Source organism: Podarcis pityusensis (genome assembly GCF_964106645.2).
Source record: "Podarcis pityusensis genome assembly, chromosome: 2".
NCBI lineage: Eukaryota > Metazoa > Chordata > Lepidosauria > Squamata > Lacertidae > Podarcis > Podarcis pityusensis.
The window spans coordinates 36,896,614-36,920,689 of NC_138029.1; the positions used below are offsets into that span (position 1 = coordinate 36,896,614).

Consider the following 24,076-nt stretch of genomic DNA (forward strand, 5'->3'; position numbering starts at 1 on the left):
TGACTGGTTGGAGAAGGTAGTGGTTCGGCTCTCAGACTAAGACCAGGAGATCCAGGTTAAAATGTAGCCATGAAGCTCACTAGGTAACCTTTGGTCAGTCATCACATCTCAACCTAGCCTACCTCACAGGATTGTTGTGGGGATAAAATGGGGGGTATGATACTTTGAGCCCATTGTGGGAAAGGGGGGGATATAAATGTAATAAATAATACTTATATAGCACTTTTTGTGGGTTCAAATAACTTCAGCAATCCTTACCACAACTTCTAAGCAGGTTAGTATTATTCCCCCGTTAGAGATGGGAGAGTGGGATTGGAAGATATGCATGAGGCAGTCAACGGCACAAACTAGTTAAAGACAGTGACGTCAATGGAATTAAATAATCTTAAATCGAAGTCTTCTGGGCTGGATCCCAGTAAAGCACCCAGACAGGCTCACTGCTCATTAATCTCCTCTGGGCCTGCCACGCTCCTGCACACACTTAACCAGGCACCAGTCCTTTTAGTTGTTCTAACCATGAGCAGCGTTATTCAGTCAGGGGTGATGAGAATTATATTCCAACACCATTTGGAAGGAGACACAAGTTTGGTGTTCCCACTGCTATTCCAAATCAAATTGGGGGGGGGGCACTTATAAATTACTTTCATTTAGTAAATCCCCTCCAAAATCCCCTTTTATTTAGGGAATTATTCAGCTTTGGTGTCTACAGTAATTCAGGAAGCGATGATGATGATGATGATGATGATGATGATGATGATATAGCAATGCCTAGTGAGATCCATCATGGAGAGTAGATTTGAATTGGAAGCGTTCTGGACTGCAGCTCTTGTCGTCTGTCATCTAGCCACTACAACACAACAGCTCTTTTAATAGCGCTATTTCTATGGAGTTGCAAAGATTATACACCCAACATAATGGAGGAATCAATGTCCTCCCTCCCCAATGCTGAGTCATGCCACAGTGGTGATGAGACTAGACTTGGACTCTTCATGAGACTTTACACACACTTTCTATATGCAGTATTTTCCTCAACAACCAAGTCAATGTTAGGCAGCGCACATTCTGTGTTGCACTTAGGCGAAAGTGCTGGTGTGGGTGGGGTTGTGCACTGCTTCCCTCTTTTCAAGCCCTCATGGCAGCCTCTTTCTTCAGCAAAGGAATTGTTCTTGGCCTTGTACATGAGGGTGACAACAGTGACTCATCTATCTGGACAAAGTGTACTCCAACAGGAGTGGGGTGGTGGTGGATGACCAGTGCTACTTTTATGGAAGAAGAGGTGCTGGAACTCCCTCCCTTGTTCTCTTATAATGGCAATGGAGCCCACCTGAGAAGTGCCAGACCTCAGGGCGAAAAAAGCCCTGGAAATGACCTTAATGCAGGGTGCCACTGTTAAGAATGAGGGGATCCCCTCAAATGAACATTCAGGCACCACCCTCCTTAGCCTTCCAGCGTCTTAAAAAAAGGTCTGCCTGGAGCCATCTGTTGTGATACTTCAGTGTGCATCTGTAATCATCCTATATGCTAAGGGGCAGATTCATTCCTTGAGTGTGGATCCCTGTATAGCCAAAATAGCCCAGGAGGTGATGTGCAGAAGTACTTACAGACAGAGCAAAGTACAAAGTAGTCTGTAGAAAAATCAAATCAAAGTAGCAGCCCCACATAGAACAACCCCACAGGGACCGAGCATGTTCAGTGGCCATGGGAATGCCGACTGTTGAGGAGGGGACAGGAAAAGGGGGTGGGAGTAGAAATGGAATGGAGTATCCTAGAAAAAGCATGGCCAAATGTTGCTGCAAGTCCCACTTGTCTGGACTATATTTGAGCTACTTCAAGGAATACGGTTCCAGTGCCAGTCTAGAAGAGAGTGAAGTAATGGGGCACATTTTAGATATTAAGGATTTTAAGCACAACACATGGTTTATAGCCTAACTAGAACAATGGTAGGTTGACAGAGCAGGCAGTGTGTCACCTCTTTGTGTCTTGAAGATGGCTCATTTATTTTTAATCAGAAGCCATCCAGGGCTGAATGCAGAGGCGAGTATTTTTTACCTCTGCTGCATGCCAGTGCCTCCTGCCCTATGCATATCCAGGGCACATCTCTGGGAAAATAAGGGACATCACAATGTGTCTCACTCTCGAGACTATGGGAAAACATGAGACTGCAGGAGGCGATAGGAAGCCAGACCTGTCCTTCTTAACGGCTGGAGAAGGCACCACCCATGGGGATTTCACCTTCATGTATAGTTGCATTATGAGTAAGGAGAAGACTTTCCAAGACCTCCTCTAGCATTTAGGCTACCAACAGAAAAGTCAAAACGCCAAAGGCAGATTCCCAAAGTGAGCACAAGCAACTAAAGGTAAAAGGTAATGCTTGCGTTTGCATTATTTCCATCAAGCTATTTCAGAAATAAATGAATCAGCACACCTTTTCTTTGGGAATCTTAAAAGTCTCTCTTCTGAATGAGGCCTGCGACATTTACAGTATCAACAAGCAGTCATTGCTCACACTTCCTGAAGCAACAGGTGGGCTTCCTGAGCCAGTTACACAAATGGGAGAGAAGGGGATGGAAAGCTTTCCGGGGTCTCCCTTTTATAGATGCACTGGGATGTACAAAGAGTGAAACCAAGGCAGCTCGTTTGTTACAATCAAAGTTTGGGTTGATGCTGTCAAGAGATCGAGGGTCCTGGATGGCTCTCCCCCGTTTATTACCTCTTTGACTCGCGGTCTTTCCAGGATGCGGGCTAGGGCAAGTATTAGAAGTAATAGCACTGCATGGAACGTGGCATCGCCCTGGAGCTGCGCCCGCCAATTGCCTGGAATGCTGAATGGGCACGAAACGCAGAGCAACAAAGGCGAGGTGCGGCGAGGGGAGTCCTCGGGAGGAGGCGATCCGCGCCTTGATTGGCTGCGGCGGGAGGCTTCGCTCGGCCTTTCGAAGGAAAGGAAGGAGAGCGCATTGACCTCCCCACCAAATACTCGCACAGTTCAAGTCACCGGCTTGGCTCACATGCACAAGTCGAGGCAAACGCGCACAAAATGCAAAAGCTCCGCGATCTACATATATATGCACACACAGGAATGCTTTAGTGGAGAGTCCTGCATTGCAGGGGGTTGGACTAGATGACTCTCGGGCTCCCTTACACACACACACACACACACACACACACACACACCTGGATCTTACAAGACTCCAAGCACACACTTCTCCCTGGCTCCCCCAGTAGCATCTCCTTTACCTTGCTCTCCTCCTCTTCCTCCTCCTCTTCTTCCTCCTCTTCCTCCTGCTCTTCTTCTACCGCCACCGGAGCTGCAGCGACAGCCGCCGCCGCCTGGCTGGGGATCTTGACCTCCTGCGGGTGGCTCTGCTGTCCGGCTTGGGCAGTCCTAGAGGCGGCGGCGTCCTCGTCCTCCTCGGCGCCTCTCTTCTGGCTCGGCTCTTTCTCCTCCTCGTCCCCTTCTTCTTCGGCAGCCCCGATCTCCTCCTCCTCGCGGCGCCTTCTCCCCTCGCCCTTCACTTCCCCGCCTCCCTCCTCAGGAAGCCGGGGAGGCCCCGCTGCGCCCGGCTCCTCCGCTCCCTCTTCGCCGCCTTCTGCGCCGTCCGACGGCTCTGCCGCAGCGCTCTCCTCGGCGGCCTCTCGGGGCTCGCCTCCTCCCGGGGCCGCCGCCGCTTTGTCGCCCTCCGAGCCGGTCCTCAGCTTCACAAAGACCGAGGCGAGGATCACGGCCAAGACGGTGAAGAGCAGCGGGACGGCCAGGTAGTACAACTCCGACGCTACATCCATCCCTCCTTCGGCAGCAGCAGCGCCGCCGCAGTCCCTGCGCTGGGGGCTCCGCAGCACCGCCTGCAACGCACCAGCAAGGAGCTGCCGCCGCTAGCAGAGAAGAACCGCGTTATTAAGAGTAAGAGCGGCAGGAAGCTCCTTCCAATATCTCGCCTCCCCTGGTTCTGCTGCCGCGCAGTGGAAAGAGCTCCGGCGAATTCCACGGTCCCCACGCGCGCCGCGCAACAGCCTGACAGCAGCAGCAGCAGCACTGGGCGGAATCCCGCCTCTTCTCAAGCTGGGTCGGGTTTCACAACACGCGCGTCACGGCCCTGCGCCCCGCCCACCGCCGCGCGCTCCCGCCTCTCAGACCCCTGATGCGGTGGGCGCGCGTTCTCTTTGCTCCTTCTCCCCAGCTGGGATGGGTTGGGCCCAGTCCATTATTATTTTTATTATTTTTATTATTTTTATTATTATTATTATTATTATTATTATTATTATTATGTTTCTATGCTACTTTATATTTTTAAGCAAACAACAACAACTCAAAATGGTTTAGAACCTTAATTAAAACATCAAATAAAACAATCCAGAATAAAACATTGAAGAAAGTGAAATATTATATCATAAAACATCTTAAAATATAATCAAATCATAATAGATACATGGGCGTAACCAGGGGACAATTTCCCCCCCCACACACCTAGTAAATAAAAATACTTAACTAACTGACCAATTGTGTCACAGCCCCCAATATAAATCCTGGTTATGCCTATGAATAGATAAGCACTATGATCAAGCAATCATAAAATTTGTGTCATAAAATCATATCGTGCAATCATCACCCGAGGCCTTTCTTTGTGTGCCTCTTCCACAAGAGGTCCATAGGGTGACAACACATTATTTATGAAATGCTCTGTTCTGCTTCTCCCTTTCAAACTGTGTATATGTGTGCAGGGGAAGGGGGGCAATTATTTCTGTTTGTTATTACGGTTTGCATGTGTTTTTATATTGAAAATTGACCTGTGATCTTTGGATGCAGGGTGGTGTAGAAATCAAATAAGTAAGAATAACAAGCCTCTTTCCGCCAATGAATTGCACTTGCTCAGTTAAGACAACTGGGTGGCCCTGAATCAATCACTCAGCCTCTGCCTCAGTTGCTTACTCATAAAATGGGGACATTAAGCACTTATTTCACAGGAATGAGGAAATATTAAGATTATTATTAAGATTGTAAAACACTTGGTCCATTAAGAGTGCTATATAACTGGCACACTCTCTCACATGCAGCCAGCCCTTCACCACTGTAGCAGAACTAAGCTCAAACCCATCTCCCACTTAAATACAGTGGTACCTCTGGTTAAGAACTTAATCCGTTCTGGAGGTCTGTTCTTAACCTGAAACTGTTCTTAACCTGAGACACCACTTTGGCTAATGGGGCCTCCCGCTGCCGCCGCGCCACCACGGCACGATTTCTGTTCTCATCCTGAAGCCAAGTTCTTAACCCGAGGTACTATTTCTGGATTAGCAGAGTCTGTAACCTGAAGCGGCTGTTACCCGAGGTACCACTGTACTCTGTCTGCTGTGGATTCTCTCCTTCCACCAGCAAGGAAGGTTCTTGCTGTCCATAATCTCCAACAATTAAGGTTGGTTTAACAATTCAGTAGTTTTGTTCCTCAGTATACAAGGGTACATCTTGCAAGAGGGAATCTCTTTTACACCTTCTCCAGAGACTTCCGTGGCCTAGTGCTAAGTACTTTTCCTGCCTGTATGCTACACAAAAACTTCTCTGCTCACCTTCCCCCCGTCCTAGAACTCATTATTAAAATACTTACTACAGCTGGGCTGTCTGTCTCTATTTGCCTTCAGGAGAAGTTGGTCAGGATCAGGTCTAGAGACCTCCCTTATGAATGGAGATGGTCACTCTATTAAACCAAGTTAGGAATGAGGTGAGCAGTGGACTGAGAAGTGTTGTTTCCCTGTTCTTGAAAAGTCTCGTAGCTGAAGAGCCTTTGGCTTCAAAACAAGGTAGAATTTGAGGTGCTGGCAGCGGCCGCCGCCGGTTAAACCACAGAGGTACAGCTTCCCTTAGAGACACCTGTACCGTTTGTCACACACACACCGGCTTTTTGCATTGTTCAGTCTACTTCCCACGGCAATGCCTTGCTTAGCAAGGCAGGAAGAACAATCCCTGATGCACCACAAAAGGAGGCACAAGGTGACAGAAAACATCTTTGGACAATAGGGCCATGCTTTTCCTCTCTTTAACAGTCCTAAATATTGATTAAGCCCTGCAAGGTTTGTAAGGCTGGTAGCAGATTGATGCCCAGAAGTAAAATTTATCTGTGCCGTTACAGACTCCCCCCCCAAGCTATCAGGATAGATAACTATGCCCTGACTTGCCAACAGGAAAGGGAAATTAAAGCTCGCATGCCAGACTCATATCCTAGGGCTGCTAGGTGCTGGCCTGTAAACAGAGCGATTAGTCCTGCAGTTCTTCATCCTGCTTCAGTCATAAAAGGGGGGGGGGGAGAGAGAGAGAGAGAGAGAGAGAGAGAGAGAGAGAGAGAGAGACTGCACCATAACCTTGCAGTCAACGCAGCTGCAGCCTTCAGTGATGTTTACTGGTCTCGAGTCATTGCCAGGAAGCTGGATGGCCAGATATTGTTTGCACAGCCTTGGGGAAAAAGATATGGTACAGGATGGCTGCTAGAAGCAGCTGAAGTTTTACCCATCTCTCCATTTTACTGATTTTACCTTGTTTCTTTTGTAAAAACAAAAACAAAAACCCACAAAGAGGTCAGCTTCAGCCTTCTTTGGTTCATTTTAAGCTTCTGAAGTTTGTATGTAACATCAGAACTCTGGTAGGATAAGAGAGGGTTGGCTTTTATCCACATCCTTGCTAAACATATCCCCAATTTTTTCAATAGATGTATAAATGAATCAGCGTAGGTGCTCAGCATAGGGCTGTCTTCAACCAAGTCCTCCAACTAGGACAAGGGCTTCTGTCTATGAAACGGGACATTCTCTTCCCACATCTGCTCTGGGGGTTTAAGGAACCCCTAGAACAGATCAGGAGGAATTCATGGGGAGGAAAGAAGAGGAAGTTCTTTTGTGTGGGTGGTGCTACTGGGACAAATTTGCCGGTTAGAACTCAGTCTCTAGCGCTCATGTTACAGTTTCCAGTTTTGTGTGAAGTCTTGAGGGGTCCAGTGAATGCAATGCTTTGTACTGAGACAGCAAAGCAGGAGTGAGGAGCTCTGTGGCCCTCCAGGTGTAGCTGGACTTCAAACCCCCATCAGCCCCAGCCAGCATGGCCAATGGTCGGAGATGGTGGAAGTTGTAGTTCAAGAACATAGAGCCACAGGTCACCCCCATCGCTGTACACATACAGCTTGTGAGACTTCACCAAAGGCTTTTATTGGTAGAGTCTCCATTCTTACAGATCCAGGACCCATATGTAATCTAGACATGCATCTGGGGATCCTTTTCTTTTTTCCCCCTTTTACCATGTATTTGTGTGGTGGTAGCATGACTTTTATGACCCACCTTAGACCACCTTTGTTGAAGACAAAGGGTTTAAATGCTCCTGGTATTGGGCAGTCTGGCCTCATGCGAATGCCTGCTTAGAGGTCTCTGTGTGCAGAGTTGCTTGCAGCCATACACACACTTTAATTTTATGCTACTAGCTTGCAGGTCAGAGTCATCATCAGTAATGAGAAGTGATGGATGCAGGGCTGCTCCCATTTTCTAAAATATATGAATAGAAGTTCCAGTTGGCATTTGGGACTACTTCAGCCTTTAAGAGTTGTAGAAAACAAACAAACCCACCAAATCACATTCCCACAGGTTTGCATTGTTTCCTTTACAGCAGAAGGCAGAGGCGTCCCAGCCACCAGGCAGGGGAGGCCACTGTTTCAGGCAGCAGAAACTCCTCAGGCAGCATGCCTGTGGGTGCCTTGCCTACCCCCTCCCCGGAGAAGCCCCACTACAATCAGCACCATTTTTGGGCAAGTTGGCAGCCATTTGGGGCAAGATCTCACCTGAAACCAGTGCAATCTTACCCCAAATCAGCACTGATAGTGGTGCCACTCCTCTGACAACGGAGCATGGGGTAGGATGCATGGTGGTGGCAGAACAGGTGGCAGCAGAAGGTAGGAGATGGCAGCAGCAGAACTTCCCCTTTAATCTCAAGCAACAAAACAAAACGGGACACACCACCAAGAGGGCATTAATCAAGCTCACCTCTGGAGACAAGGGTCACATTCCAGCATGCCTTTAAGGGACAGGGTTTGTTTTCTTTTGATTTTGTCCTACTTAAGTCAACAGAGCCAATATAAATTCTCTCTGAGCTCTAATGTGACCTTTATAAATTAGTATTTTATGCATTGCCTGGGATAGGGAGACCAAGTAAATCCACTTAAAAGAACAGTGGACTGGCCAAGGCAACGTCTCCAGGGTTGTAGCTGGGATTGTCTTTCGGGCTAATCCTATCAAGACGCTGATCATTAGCATGCGGATAATTATATTCTTAGTAACAAACAACCATAACACCTAATCTTCTCCTCCATACAGCTTTATATCTCACAGGAAAGGGATAAGCAGAGCTGGACTGTTAGCGATCACTCCCTTTTGGACGGTGCTAAGGCACATCTAGGAAGCGTTGTCAGCTGGCTGGTATTTCTTCTCTTTTGTTAGACAATATACAGTTGCTAGATACGTCAGTGTCATTTTTCAGAACTGACCATGACAGAAAAGGGAAGTGAATTCTCTTTAAATCTTTAGCATTAGAACATCTCTACCTTTCTCTCTGCTTGACTCAAATCTTTGGCAAGGTCTGGGCTAGTTGCCTCCAAGTTTCATTTTGACAGGTAAAAGTAATAGATGACAGAACTGGCATCTGATACAGCTTTCCAGTTCTCTGATTTAATCAGAGTAGCTCCCACACTAACTACTTCAAGAAGGACACTGACAAACTGGAACGTGTCCAGAGGAGGGCAACCAAAATGGTCAAAGGCCTGGAAACGATGCCTTATGAGGAACGGCTAAGGGAGCTGGGCATGTTTAGCCTGGAGAAGAGGAGGTTAAGGGGTGATATGATAGCCATGTTCAAATATATAAAAGGATGTCACATAGAGGAGGGAGAAAGGTTGTTTTCTGCTGCTCCAGAGAAGCGGACACGGAGCAATGGATCCAAACTACAAGAAAGAAGATTCCACCTAAACATTAGGAAGAACTTCCTGACAGTAAGAGCTGTTCGACAGTGGAATTTGCTGCCAAGGAGTGTGGTGGAGTCTCCTTCTTTGGAGGTCTTTAAGCAGAGGCTTGACAACCATATGTCAGGAGTGCTCTGATGGTGTTTCCTGCTTGGCAGGGGGTTGGACTCGATGGCCCTTGTGGTCTCTTCCAACTCTAGGATTCTATGATTCTATGATTCTACTTCTGTGTGCAGGAGGGAGCAATTGATACAAGTGAGCCAAATATACAGCACATCAGTGATAGGCCATAGCCTCTATTTTATTTGTTGCTTAAATTTCCATTTTGCAGAAGTGCTTATATGGACACACTCAGTATGGACATTTCTGGATTTTGAGTATCTAGCTAAGAAACACCCAAAACTTGATTATTATTATTTTTTTAAAAAAAGGAGTACAGTACAGTCATACCTTGGGTTGAATGAGCTTCAGGTTGAGCGCTTTCGGGTTGCGCTCCGCAGCAACCTGGAAGTAACGGTGCACATTACTTCCAGGTTTCGCCGCTCGCACATGCGCAGACGCTCAAAATGACGTCACGCACATGCGGGGAAGCAGCAAAACGCAACCCATGCACTCGCAGACGCACCGCCACGGCTTACGTTCTATTCAGGATGCGAACGGGGCTCTGGAACGGATCCCGTTCGCATCCCAAGGTACCACTGTATAAGAACATAAAAAGAGCCTGCTGGATGAGGCCAGTGGCCCATCTAAACCCAGCATCCTGTTCTCACAGTGGCCAACCAGATGCCCATGGGAAGCATGTAGCCAGGAACCAAGTATATAGTCTTATGTGACTGAATATTTTGGTTCTCAGAACCTCTGACAAAAAGGGAAATCTATGGACTGGGAATCCTTTTGAATATTCACCGATGAAGAGCCATAGATCTGTACAAAGGGTTGATGTGGCAGTCCATTTCAAGAAGAGATAGGGAACCTGGTGCCCTGCAGATGCTGCTGCTCTGCAACTCTCATCATCCCTGAAAATGAACCATGCTAACTGGGACGGATGGGAATTGGAACAAAACTTCCTGAGGGTCACAGGTTTACCTCTCCCGGTTATAAGGAAGTGGTAGCATGGTTTGCCAAGATTCTCCCCCTCCCCCTTACTTAAATGACCAGGTTGTTGTTGTCTGCTCTCCTTAGTCCAGATCACCCCATTATTGGAGATAAGGGCCAGTTCTTAATCAAACGGTGTCTAATTTTCAACAGACCAAGCTCTTCTACCAAACACTTGGCTAATTTCAGCAGTTTGCTGCCCTCTACTGGAAAAGGGTGGTCCTCCAAACAAATATCTAAGCAGGAAATTGACAGCAAGGACAACTGCAACTATGGTGGCGATATGCAGACTCAATTGCTTTAGAAGGGAATGGACCTTATTGAGAAAAACAAGGTAGGAAAGGATAGTTGAGCGCCAGCACTATTTCCAATGCACAAAGACATGTCAACCTAATTTGTAAACAACCAGTGTGTTTGGATAGCCAATGCACAACTAAACCATGGCATGGTAACAGAGCAAATCAGTTGAACATCTGAAGTGGGAGAGAAAATCCCTCTTCCCTTCTCACTATTATGATTACTTGATAATTAGGGAATTGCCTTCCACATACATGTCCCAGGTGACCTACAGCCATGTCCCTAAAAGGCAGAAAAGAACAACCCAGTGTAGGTTTAAAATCACAAAATGAACACCTAAGGCAGGTAACTTTTCAATTAGCTGAAAAGGCTTGCAGAAACAAAAATGGTACCAGTTGTTTCTAGAAAGCATACATAGTGGGCACCTGCCATTATCTCAGCAGGAATGCTGCTCCGTAGAATAGGGGCAGCTATACTGAAAGCCCTGGTCTGAGTTACTGTGGGGTTGACTTTTGGTACCTTTGGAACTTTTAAAGACAAACTCTCCTACAAAATGCAGTATATAAGGGATATATAAGGGGAAAGTGGCTGGCAGCAGGCTGACAGCCAATGCAAATCCCACAAACAAGATGGTACCATACTAAAGGGATTCTGCCAGGAGGACAGTGAAACTCTTTCCCCACCAATGCTGCAGAGGGAGACCATGAAAATGAAGGCAAAGCTGCAAATAAGCTGTTCAGGTTCAAGAATCTAAATCCTGTACCGCATAACTGTTAAGAATTTGCAAAGTCTTAAGAAACTGATGTAGGTGGCTTCCTACAGAGTTCAGTGGGGCTTACTTTCTAGTAACCATGTACAGTATACTTGGATCACAGCTTCAGCTATTTCCTTGGCTGGCTATTGTAGGACCCTGCGACCACCATTCAACTATCAGACTGCTGTCTTGAAGTTAAATGCAGTATTATTCATAGCTGCTGGCAGAAACAGGAAAGGCCAAATTTTACAGCGGGCTGCACAGGAGGCAAACATTGTTCATTGCTGAATGCACCTAACTGAATTAGAAAAAAGTAGAAGTGAATACTAGACCCATCAAGGATATGGGGGTCTCTTAAAATTGACCACATTGATACACTGGTATATTAAGCTGGAGCAAGTTTGGGAAAAGAGGAACTTGTGGATAGTAAAGCGACCAGAACAAGGGATAGAGGTACTCTGTGAACACTTGCAATCTCAAACAGACACAGAACATAGGCAGGAAAGTGTGTTAAATGTTTAGGGTTTTGATTGGGACATCTGGTGAATATTTTAAAGGATCATAACAGGGAACTGTATTATTTTCAGAAATCTCAGCAAGACCAGGTGAACACATAGCTAGGATGAGCTCATGGTGGGAAAGGCTACTGAATTCTGAGGTAGGGTCAAAGTCACATGTGGAGAAAGAGGGAGAATCAGAGGGGCATTATGTTTGAGATAGCCACCTTATATGGAACCCAAGCTTTAAGAACTATATAAAAAAGGGCAAAAGCATGATGGGCGTGATTCTTTTGGATTTGGACCACCAAAGCTGTGGGTACATATGGGACTCTGGAGTGACAGGTAAGAACTGCTACCTTGAATCTCTACTGTTTAAGAAATACCTTGTGTTTCTTCTTTTAAATATTTCTGTGACTTTATTGTTTCAAATGTTTGTAAGAAATTGTGTGAAACTTGTTTAAACCATAACCACATTTGTTCCGATTGCACTCTAAATCCAGAGAAAGACCAAGGTCAACAAAAAGGTGATTGGAAAGCTTTGTAGAAGCTTCCAGATCAAACTCTGGTAACTAATTAAAGTCTCCTAAAAATTAATTCCTACAATATAATTACAGACGCTGGATGGCCATCTGCCATATGTGATCTAGTTGAGATTCTTGCATTGTAGGCAGTTGAACTAGATGACCCCAGGGTACCTTCCACCTGTACAATTCTATGATAACAGACTATTCCCTTTTTTTACCAGTGATGAGTTTTCTAGTAAAACATAGCTAATTCCTCTCAGCCACATAACTATAGCCTAGCACTGAGTAAGTAGCACACCACCTAGCATGCAGAGAGCGAAGCAGAGATTCACAACTTCTTTTCAGATCTATGTGGTCGCTCTGGCTAAGTAAAGGATGTTGTAACTTCCAGTTAAGCCATATCAAACTTATGTTTAATTTGTCTGATATGGCTTAACCGAAAGTTACAAGTTAATTAAAGGCAATCTGTTCTGTCTCTGATATCCTTATCGAGGCTATAGGGGTTGATTAAAAAGTGCTACACAAAACTAAAGGCCAATTCACTGTTGCTTTCAAATTGCAGAAGCACAAAGTCACATTGGGCTTCTGATTTCCTCTATGCAGAAGGGTACAATAATATCTAAAGCATTTCCTAGAAAATGCAAGGCAGTAATCAGGATACAAATTCAATAAGAAGTTGAAGCTCTAGCAGAAGATATATTCTAGTCAGCATGCTGCACTGCATCAAGTATTTCAGAATCCTACAAACTGTGACACTGCAAGTTAGTTACTGCACATAAGGAAAAAGATTATCACCCAATGTTTAGATGAAAGCTAAGTACAAGTGAAGTAATGGAAAATAAGGCTTTATTTTTAAAAATTTAAAAACGAAAAACATGAAAATCATTCAGAGAACAATTCAGAGCACTCCCACCCTGGTTCCATTAAATGATTAGACTTAACGAGTTGTTAGCGGAGGTGGCACTTTAAATGTTGCTGAAACAGTCCAGAGACTTCGCCCCTCACAAAAGGGAAGAATGGAGCTCTAGTCTAAGGGTCTCTCAGGTATCCTCAACACAATGACAGAGTCATTAGGAATTCGAGAAATAAAAGGTTTTAGCACAGTTCCCCAAGTAAGAAATGGCTGTTGCTGAAAGCTGTTCAGAAAAAAGGTTGATCCAGTTTAACTGAAATATGCAAGAAGAGCTAATAAACCCAGGACTTTCTTTGATGCAATCACAAGCTCTCAGTGAAATTTTTCATTGGATGGGTAACTGTAAAACATGCATCCTTTTAAAATGCATAAAGTGCCTCCATTAACAAAAGCAGATGCTCTAATAACAGTACAGCATTAAGGACCTGAAAATGAAGTCGGAGCTAGAGATATATTGATTTGTAAAGCCCCTGTTGCTTAATTAGTGTTTAATAATGATCCTGGCTAGAATCATTATAATCTCATTATATAAGTTTCTAGGTATCATAGTTACAAAAAAAGGCAAGTATTAGCCATTGGACTTTGAGGCAGCAACTTCAGGTCTAACTGCAGCTGGCATAATATAAACACTGCATTGGTTTTCAAAGAGGCACATTAAGGGGGGGGGGAGTTTGTGAAAAGCAGTATCTTTAAAATAAGAGTTGTGATTTAAACAACGATCAGCTGTAAATTTTCTCTGCAAGGATTATTTAGAAGCAATATTGCAGTTTTCACACTCTTGTCACCCCATCACAAAGGAATCATTAAACCAAAAGCTTGGAGTTATTTACTTCTGCTTGCAACTCTGGGCAAGTAAAGAATTCAGGATCCTTATTCCCAACCCACGGCTATCTGAATGATTGGTACTTAACAAAACCAATTTACTTTCCTCCAGCATGACAGCTGCCTGGCTTCAACTCCGCAGAACAGGAATATAGTTGGCATCTGGCAAAACAATGAAAATGACAACACTGAAAGAGCGCAACTGAAAGGAGCTAGCTAGCTACTCAGATGCAAGATGTACATTCCTATAAATAAAATCTACAACTTTTTTAAAGAAAGAAAGCCCAAGTTTAATGTGGGTTTTTTTCATCAGTTTGGGAGATCTGGAATAAAAATATTCCCTAGTACAGTAACAGAGGCAAATAGCATCTATAAATGAACAAATCCCACTTGTGGAAGATATACATTTAAAAAGGACAGTGATTGTAGCTGAACACTGACATGTTCAGTAGCCTATGGTGACTATTCCTAAAAAAATATAACTGGCTTAACCCTGAAATGCCAAATATCCATCAGTTTTTGATACAACGAAAAAAGCCACCCAAGTTTGTGTTTTAATGGCATATTTGATACAAGACAGAGAAAGTTAGCATATTGTACCCAAATGGCAGGGCTCTTCAGCCTCACCCACCAAGCATACTTAGCCCCCAACTTCCAGATGAATTTTACTAATCAACTCAGTGAAGGTTTGTAATCCTAGTTTAAATAAATGTACATGGCTGAACAAATGTATCTGCATCCCGGTATGACAAACAGGAATTAAGACTTCTAGGTAAAGATGACATTCCCTGCAAACCTAGTGCATAAAGGCCACACAGAATGTATTACACAAGTCTCCTTTTTTAAACACAGAAAGCAAAACAAATACACTTTCAATATTCTAAACCTCATGGTTGCAAGGAATACTTTAACAGCACGGGCAGATTTTGCCAAATTCTGATTGGCATGCCGAAGGTTATTGGTGCAATCCACGGTTGTCAAACAACGTAATGGCAGGAAGCAAGGCTAGAAAAGACCTTTGCCCAAGATATTGAAAATGCTGCTGCCAATGAGTAAATATTGGGCTGACTCAGGCTGCTTCAAATGTTCTGGTCAATGTTAAGATATCTATACTAGTCCTAATTCCTTTCCTGTTGCTGTTCATCTGCCTCCTGAGTTACGAGTTCTTGGGTACCAGGCCACAAAAAAATTGGAACATAAAGTTATACACATACAGCTTCCCAGGAAGTTGTAAAATCCAGGGGTATGCAAGGTAAATTCACCTGGTTACTTTCATCTGCTATAAATTTTGGAAAGGTGTTTGTGTTGGGAAAAAGCACCAAGGCAAAAGCCAGCTCCAGATGGCTGGAATGCAAAACAGGATGTTATGTTTTGCAGATGTACTGTTGGAGAAAAGGTGGAGCCTATTCTCTGTACTGAGCACCGGATGTTAGCTCAGTGTGTCATATGACCTGTACTGGAAGTACAGGGGAGGAGTGTGTGACTCTTCTGATGGAGTCTGAAGGGAACAGTCACATTTCTATGTACTGTTGAGTGACAGGAATAAAACATGTAGAAAGGACTCCTGTCTGTCTCATTTCTCCTCCCTGGGAGAATGCAGGGAGGGAGAGAGAAGCAGAGAAGCAGAGGGTGTGTTCTATCTCACATCTAATGAGAAGAATCGCCGGGTTTGTTTACCTAGCCTGCCGGAGGTCGCAGACGGACGGTAAACACAGTATCTCGCTCAATTGCCTCGGGGGAGGCCAGGTACCTCTGCCTGTGAGCCTAAGATACTAACAGTTTGTGCATTCGCTATGCATTTGGATGCTTCTAAGATATTGTAACCAAACTTTGCATGATGGTTCCTGAGTTCAGACATCCGGTTCTCCTCAATGTTTGGATGCAATTTTGAATCAAGATAGTAGACTGAACCTTACTAACGATACTGATTTTAACTGCAGTGGCTGAGCAGCATCAGGTACAAGTCTGCTAGTTTAACCCAAGTGTTTTAAGGAAAAAGAGCCTGGGAGAAAACAGTCATGGGATACAGAAGGCAGCCATCCTTTTAACACATACTGTTGGCATTCACAAAAAATGATAGTTTTGTGCAAGTATGGAGTTAAGGCTGGCAAGTGATATGTGAATCCCTGCCTGAGAGAGATGGTAGTATTTTGGAAATGAATAATTAGTACTTTCACAATGCATCAGCCAGTAGATGTGAATTCTCCCTAGGTTGCTGGTAATGGGGTAAGTAGAAAAACAAGAAGGGAATTGGGAAGCATACCCATTTAATCATTAAACTTGCTTTTAAGTGTTATTGGGGCATCAGACCTTTTCACTATATTGCAGACCTTCAGGGTAGAGACTGTTGTGTATGGAGGTACAAGACCCATCTTAACACATAACACCCATCTCCATTAACAAAACAAAAAACCTTGAAGCAGCAACATATCCTGAAAGAATACAGCTACCTTAAGATACACACAACCACATCTTATTTCAAGACAAAACACACACACGTAAAAATACCTGCCATATTACAACAGCAGATACGAGTAGGAAGTTTCTGGGCTGCAGAGAAGCAGTTCTTCATAAAATGGGTTTTTTATTGTATTTTTTCAGACTCCATACACTCCATATAAAAAAGCTTTACCTTCATATAATGTTTCCAGAAGCTCCCACAGGGAGAGGTAAAAGAGGCAACTACAGCTTCTTCCATACCTACTTTTTCTGGGGCAAACTTACAAACTTACTGCAAAATCCAGCAGCTTTTCTTTAAAATAGAAAGTATATGTAATTGTGGAAATGGACTGCTGGTTCAGACATTACATATCTCACGAATCTTATTAGTCCATGGTTGGTTTGGTGTCATCAACAAATTAAGAATTACAAAAAGGTGCTTCTTACAGGGTGATCATTTTTTACACAACAGAAGGGTACTTAGTTGGATATAGCTAACACAGTGTCTCTTTTTGTGCTCTAGTTAAAGGATCTGCTGACTAGTTACATGCAGCAGAGGTTGTAGTTCTGACCTCCAGTTGTAGTGCACGAGAACTCAACTTGTAAACATATGACAATGTTGGAACTTGACACAGGCTTTCAGGAGCTACCTGCTTATTTTTAAGATTACGTTTTGAATAGATATTCCCCATTTTCTTTTGCCGACTGCACAGAGTTGTGAGCCACAGCACAGCCTTGCAGAGGGCGGCATTGTCTTCTGATGTATAACAAAGCTTGTTTGATGGAGTGCAGAAAGTTTTGAGAACATAGAAATCTCTAGTTTTCTCCTTTAGTAAGCAAGAAGTCAGCAGGTAATGGCAAGTAGAAGTTTGGATTTAAAAAAATAATAAAAAGGAGTGGTGAAGACTTGAGAAAGTTCCAAGCATACAGCTGACAGGAAGAATAGAAGACTGCTGGCTGGCTGCAACTGCCTTTAGATGGGTCTTGTTATCTTTCAGGGATGAGCACGGCTTCCACAAGATTCCCTAATCCTGTCAAAAATAACAACAAAAATAAAAACACAACTTCCTGTCATGTCAGGGCATGCATCTTTTAGCTTATGCAAGATGGCAGTAAAAAAAACTTTTCATAGAGAATCTAATGCACCTCAAGCTTCTTGGAAGTAGCTCCAGTTCTTCAATACATTTACTGCAGCGGAATCAGAAGTGGCTAGCCAATTATATGAATATCTGAGAAAAGTACTGACATAAATAGCTGGGAAAGAGTCTTTAATTACCCAACAATTCCCATCCTGCTAGCCTTCAGACCACACAAGCAAGAGAGATGAGATGCCATCTTTAAATGTTTACCTCAGCCACAAGCCTTACCAAGAGCAGGACAACAGCTTTTCAGAGATCCACTTTTTTGTCTTAAAAGCAGAAACTCCTAAGCTTTATATCAACAGGATCCACCAATAGATAGTATGGTCAGAATCCACCTGCTGCCTCTGAAGAATGACCCAGTGGTACAAGAGACACCATTTCTTTTCCTTTGTTACCTACCACCCACCATTGGAAGCTTACCAGGCATAAGCTCTGACCTACTATTTGAACATCAACATCTACAACACCAGAGATACAAAAAAACTACAAAAAACCTGATAAGTATCTTCCAAGATATGATTAGCTATTCAAGTCTCATTCCTCAGTTGCCAGCTCTAGCACTTAACACCCCTATAAGCATGGAATCTGATTCTCTCTCCTAGAAATAGAATTTTTATACCTCAACAACATTAACATTTTCAAGTTAAGGAGTTGTGAGTTGGACAAGCAATCAAAATGAATCAAAAGTGAAGAAATCTAGGTACTTTTGATAAATAGAAGTCCCAGTTTAGAGCATTAGAAATGAGAAAGGAGATGTGTGGGGTAAGGTGGGTTACAAGCACATGGTGAAGCTGCCCCCCTTTATGGACAACTCCCTTATACTCTCCTTGTCCGCAATTAGCACCCCAGCCCCACAAATCTGATGAGTTTCCATAATTTGTTTGGTCACCTGGAGGAGCTGCGCTCTTTGCTCACGCAGTCATCGTGGGAGCTTGTATCGCCATTCCCCATCATGCTGCATGTCCTTCGCTTTTTCCTTCTATGCATCATTCCTTCAGTCTCAGAGCTAGAATCACACTAAACAAGAAATGACAGTAATAAATCCTGACTATCAAAATAGCAATTCTGATCACTGATTAGTAATAATGTCTACATTGTCTGAGGAACAGCATTATTTCATGGTGACATCTGAAGTGATTACGAGGCTCCTAGAATGTGAGCTGTTAAGAGGCTATTATATTCCTATTTAGATGTCCAAAGATGGGGTAGAATGCAATTAAGTCCCATTTTTGAACATAATGGCTACACTTCTAGAATCTAGGCATTCCTGGAGGTGGACCCATATCAGTTGGGCTTTGGCCCAAGATTTGGAAATTAAGCCACTTCAGTATTCCTTGGTGGACTGTGCCTGGAGACTGACTTTTTCAACTCCCTAGATCTTACAGTGGCATATCACATGTACAAAATTAGAAGAAGAAAAAACAAGCATAGCTCAATGGTGACTGAGTGTGCTCACTCCCCACAGAATGCTGCTTGAATGGAGGGGGGAAATGAAAAACATGATGGTTGACCCTGAATAGGAACATCCCACACTGCCACCTTTTGTGAAGATTCACTTGTTGATATTACCGACCATCAAAACCTTTTAGATCATCTGCAGGGGTTGGGGAATATAGAAACCATTTATATATGGGACCAGCACTAGTGATGCAATCATTTTTGCTAAAGGACACCACCTGAAAGTCAACACCCCCCACTCCAGAACTGTTGTCATACAACCCCACCTATGACTTACAACATGTGGCATGTCTGATGTAGTAACTTACCTCTGAATCAGAGTCTGAAGAACTGGAACTTGAAGAGCTGGACGAATCACTAGAACTATCAGAAGCAATGCCTGTTGATTCCTGTAAGTCAACAGAATCTGCTAGTGCAGCCAGCTCAGGATGTTCCTGTTTTAGGACCCTTGAAGACAAATTTTCAAGAAATATTTGTTGGCAAACAAACTAATGGATATACACGCAGATGGCAACATTATTGTACATTTTGCATCTTCAGCCCGTATGACACAGCAGACTATTTCACTAGCCAAATGCATCAGCTACAATTCTGGAGTCTGTGTTTACATGCAACTTGGAGCGTTTATTAAAAGTAATTTAACAATATTGACTGGGGTTCTCATGTACAGTATCTAGGTAAAATAAGAAATGGGATACAGATGTTCTCAATTCCCAATATGCTGCTTAAATGTGATCCAAATTCACTCAACAGTTCAAGCAGGCCTGTTCCCATCAGTGTAACCATTGCAACTTTGAGATTGCCACCAAAAATACCAGTTGCTGGAAACAACAGGAGAGGGCTATTGCCCATATGTCCTGCTTGTAAGCGTCTCAAAAGGAATCTGAAAGGCGAAAATGAGAAACAGGATGTTGGATTAGATGGGCCTTTCCTTTTCATCAGTTCAATGGGAAGCCAGATCAGACTACTCACATATGTAATCTGAGAAATGAGTACCCACAACAGAGTGAGAATAACTTTAACTGATGCTCCTTTTTCACCATGATAATACATTTCAACTACTGAACTAGCATTTTTATTTGATAGCTGGTAATTGTAAGTTTAAACAAAGTGTTCAAATGCATTCCCTGTCTTAAACTATATGTTTAAGTTGAGTCACCTTATTGAATCTTGAAATCCAGAAGCCTAATTCTCCTTCTGGACTACATGCAAGATGTTGCTATTAGAAAGCCACAATCTTTTTCCAAAATGCAAAAACAAGTACACCTTCATCACTTCTGTCTTTCAGATATTCTGTCAAGCATCATTCCAGGCGTACGCAGGAAGCAATATTTAGCTTGTACCGCCAGCATCTGGGAAACCACAGAAGTAATGATCACATCTCTCACCTGTACCATTTTCTTGATAATTTTGGTCTTCCCCTTACTGTCTTGTGCCACACCACAGGGAAATTTGTACAGCTGGCAAAGTTCTGAGTGACAGCAATAGTTGTGTCAAGATTGAGAACTACATGCCACCAGCCACCTACAAATGCAACACCACATAAGGTTATAAACAACCAACCGAAGGAAGCACATTAACTACGCTATTTTTAAACGTAGGCTTGAAAATATGGAAGAGCATGTTTGGAAACAGGTGTATAAGAAGCTTCTTTGAAACCCATGTCTCCTGTACAATACTCATTCCAATAATGTCTTGGGATAAACACAAAGGTTTACAAATTTGTCACCTCTGCCTTAAAAGTGTGAGGAAAGGGGAGAAATTTTTCACCTTTCTAAAAAAGCAGTGAGAGGTTAGCAAGGCCCTCTGCAAAAGCTACTCCCCAAGTACTCTGTAATGTGCAAGAAACTCAGGGATGGGGTCTTTTCTAAATCACTTCAAGCCAGGCTTTAGCAGACAACAAAAACAAGTTGAGACTTTTCCTGCTTTTATAAACAACCCCAGTTCCTAGAAATATTCACACATTGTGATAAACCATGCAGTGTTCAGCATGATGTGCATGAGTTGTGTGGCTCAGACTAATGTAACCCATCCTCCCCACAGTCAAGAGGGCGACTTCAGCAGCATTTCATTTTACTTTCACTGGAACAGGAAAATGTTCTTAAAACCCTGACTAGCTTAAAAAGCGAGTTTCAGAAACCAGGGTTTGAAGCTGGCTTGTTTTGAAACTGACAACCAACTTTGTTACAAGCTGCAATCCCTGGTCTTTACAACAGGACAAGCTGAGATAAGTGAAACTGAACAATGTCAAAATCTTCCTCCCTGACATGGAGGACAGAGAAGTAGTATGTAGACCAAAGGCTTACAACCATAAAAACAATAATGAAGAACAATATCCTACTGCATTATAAACAAACTGAAAAAGGAAAAAACAACCTACTTTGGGAGGAAAGGCAGGGTATAAATTTATAAATAAAGCAAACCCATATATGGGAATGAAAATGAGTATTTTTGTCCCCAAATCAACCCCTGATTGACATCGATGAAGAAAATTCAGAGTGGCAGAGCATGACACTACATAAGAAGAGGAAAAGGGACTGCTTAGCAAACAGTGGATGAAATAAAAGGGTTTCCTTATACTCTGGGACTGTTCACCAGATGAGCCATCCTTCTAGGACAGCCTTCCCCAACTTGGTGTCCTCCAAATATTTTACACTACAAATCTCATCAGCCACAGCCAGCATGGCTGATGGTCAGGGCTGATCTGGACCTACTCTATATGTTCTCCACAGAGAGAACATGCAATGCAGTCCGGTCCCTTGCAGATTTACCTGGAAATACGCCTCACTGGGTTCAATAGGATTTAGAGTGTTCACTTACTTGGAAGTCCCACCAAACATGGTGAGACTTGCTTCCAAATAAATCTGTGGAAGGCTGGGCTGTTAGCCACAGCATCCAATCAATATATCAAGTAAGACAGAAGATGCAATGAACATTAAATGATAAATGAAATAGAAGCACAACAGCTTGGTTTTTATTTGGGATCTTATTGTTTCAACTAAACAAAACTATTGTATTTAAACAAAACTGTTTTGTTTTTGCCTCAGTATGGTTTTAAAAGAACAAAGGAGTCACAGAAGAATGGAATTCTGTTTCCTCCACTGTTAGTGGGATACTTAATATGTAATCTATGTTGCATAGAAACTCTGTGTCAAATACCAGAGATCTATTTTTAAGCTGACTTTTTATGACAAGAATATTTATTTCCCTCACATATGAAGCTACAGCTAAAGACATGATCAATTGATTACATTTACACATTTCTTATGAAAGTTATAAGCACCTAAGAAAAAAACAGTTTATAAGGGAAACTGAGAAGGCAACTCATGTTAACTGAAGACAGTGATATATTTCTGATACGGAATCAACAGTTCTACGAAGACAACTGACCAAAAACCCTCCAAACACAAGAGACAGAGGCCTACTCTGGTCTGGTTATTATTTGACATCTGGCTCACGTCCTAGAAGTGTGCATTTAAAAGCCAAAAACCTGATCTGGTCCACAGATCACAGAACCAGTATTTGCTACTGGGTCAGCCCCAACCTGCCAGAGACCATAATACCCATGTACTTGAGTTTCTGAAATTAAAAGTTGGAGACAGAAGCAGAGAAATTATTTCCCTAAGGAACAAATTGAAATGAGGGTCCGAGTGTTTACTTCCCTGCTTCATATACCTTTTCTGGAGAGATGCAGGTTTGTACAGATGTGACAAGAGGTGCTAGGCCTTTTGTTAGAGACGAAACAAAAAAGTAATTTTAAGAAGCAAGATCAAGTGGAGTCCACTTGTCCACTTTCGTTTTCTGCTTCCATTTCACCGTGGAAGTCTCAAAGCTGACAAATCATCTCGCCTATTGTGCCAGTTAATCTGCTTGGAACTGAAAGGACATTATTCAAGGGGCTTCCTCCCACTTCCTAATCTTCAAAGCTTTAGCACATCTCCATCTCGGTTGCCTTGCTAAAGTATACATTATTTCAGGATTACCGCCCATCACATTTGCTATGCATCCTTCTTGTTCAACACACACAGCCTAGCATAACAGAATCTATGAAGAACTCTTTTGACACTTTGTTTCGCATCTGTCCAGGCTTGGATATTGCACCAGAACTGTATCTTCTATAACTTCACTTCAGCACAAAACTTAATAAAAGCCCTTACCTGGTACAAAGACAGTCTCTCCTGGTTTTTGCACAATTTCCAAGGGTTTGAACTCAGAAGGCCAAGTGGGAAGCTGAGTCCTTGGATATATTACTCTGAACCAAGTGATGGCTTCATCTTGTTGGTTCCCTCCTTCCTCACGAGTCACTTTGATCAACTCTCTGGGAGTGCTGGTAGGGAAGAGGCACCAGCGTTTGTATCCTTGGACTAAGGAATTCCAGGCACTGGTTCCCAAGGGGTCAATGTGGATGCCTGTACCTGATCGAGGTGGACCCATCACAAACCATCTGCACAGAGGGAAAAACCCAGCAGGGTTACAAACAACTCTGCTATTTTCCTTAACGTGTTTCTCAAAAGCAAGTGTTTTCTTTCCATTTCCAAAGCAGTCTGAGATAAGTTTGCTTTATCTTTTGTTTGTATTTGAGGAGAGATGAAAGCAAAGAGATGAAAGAACGATAAATATTACACTGCTCTATACAAGTTCAGTATTGCCTAGGTTAACCAGCAGCTTTCTCCAAGCTCTCCAGAGGCCTTTCCCAGCCTGCTATTCATTTAACTAGAAACTGCATTATTCCGCCTCCCATCCAAGATGAACCCTTCTTCAACCCATCTGGCTGAGTTATCCCAGAACCTGGGGAGACGTCTCCATAGAAATGTTACAAAGGCAATTAAAAGGTTGATGGCATATAAAAAGTAAATTAAAATCTATGATTATGCCAGTATAATGTGAACTGCCCAAGATCTATGGATAAAGGGAAGTGTACAAATCTAATAAATAATAATAGTAAATAGTCAAAAAAAGCCTACAGAAGGCAAGTTTACCCAAATGAAGAACAGAAGTTAGAATACCTTTTGAAAAAGGAAGGTGTAAGAGACTGGGGCATTTTAATTTTATTTCTCCTATTGTATTGCAATTTGAAATTCTATGTAATGCAAATTGTAATATAGCAAAATACAGTAAAAGAAATAAAAGAAGCAACAAAAAATCAATTGGAAA

The 24,076-nt window shown here is 43.1% G+C and overlaps 1 protein-coding gene across 8 annotated transcripts in view; it reads right to left on the reverse strand.

Moving 5' to 3' along the window:
• JMJD6 (jumonji domain containing 6, arginine demethylase and lysine hydroxylase) overlaps positions 1-24,076 on the reverse strand; it is an 81,698-nt gene that overhangs the window by 53,797 nt on the left and 3,825 nt on the right. For 6 of the 8 annotated variants that reach the window (XR_013982440.1, XR_013982441.1, XR_013982442.1 and 3 more), the window contains exons 3-6: positions 23,080-23,366; positions 20,311-20,446; positions 19,231-19,369; positions 18,354-18,481 (exon numbers count right to left, since the gene is read on the reverse strand). Coding sequence is in view for 5 of the 8 variants with exons in the window: in XM_080993861.1 (XP_080849987.1) it covers positions 18,354-18,481; positions 19,231-19,369; positions 20,311-20,446; positions 23,080-23,366 (690 nt within the window). In the remaining 3 variants the exon portion in view is untranslated. Of the gene's footprint in view, positions 1-12,977; positions 14,046-16,447; positions 17,354-18,353; positions 18,482-19,230; positions 19,370-20,310; positions 20,447-23,079; positions 23,367-24,076 lie in introns of those variants that run through there. The other 2 variants (XM_080993864.1, XM_080993865.1) reach the window with 2 other exon arrangements.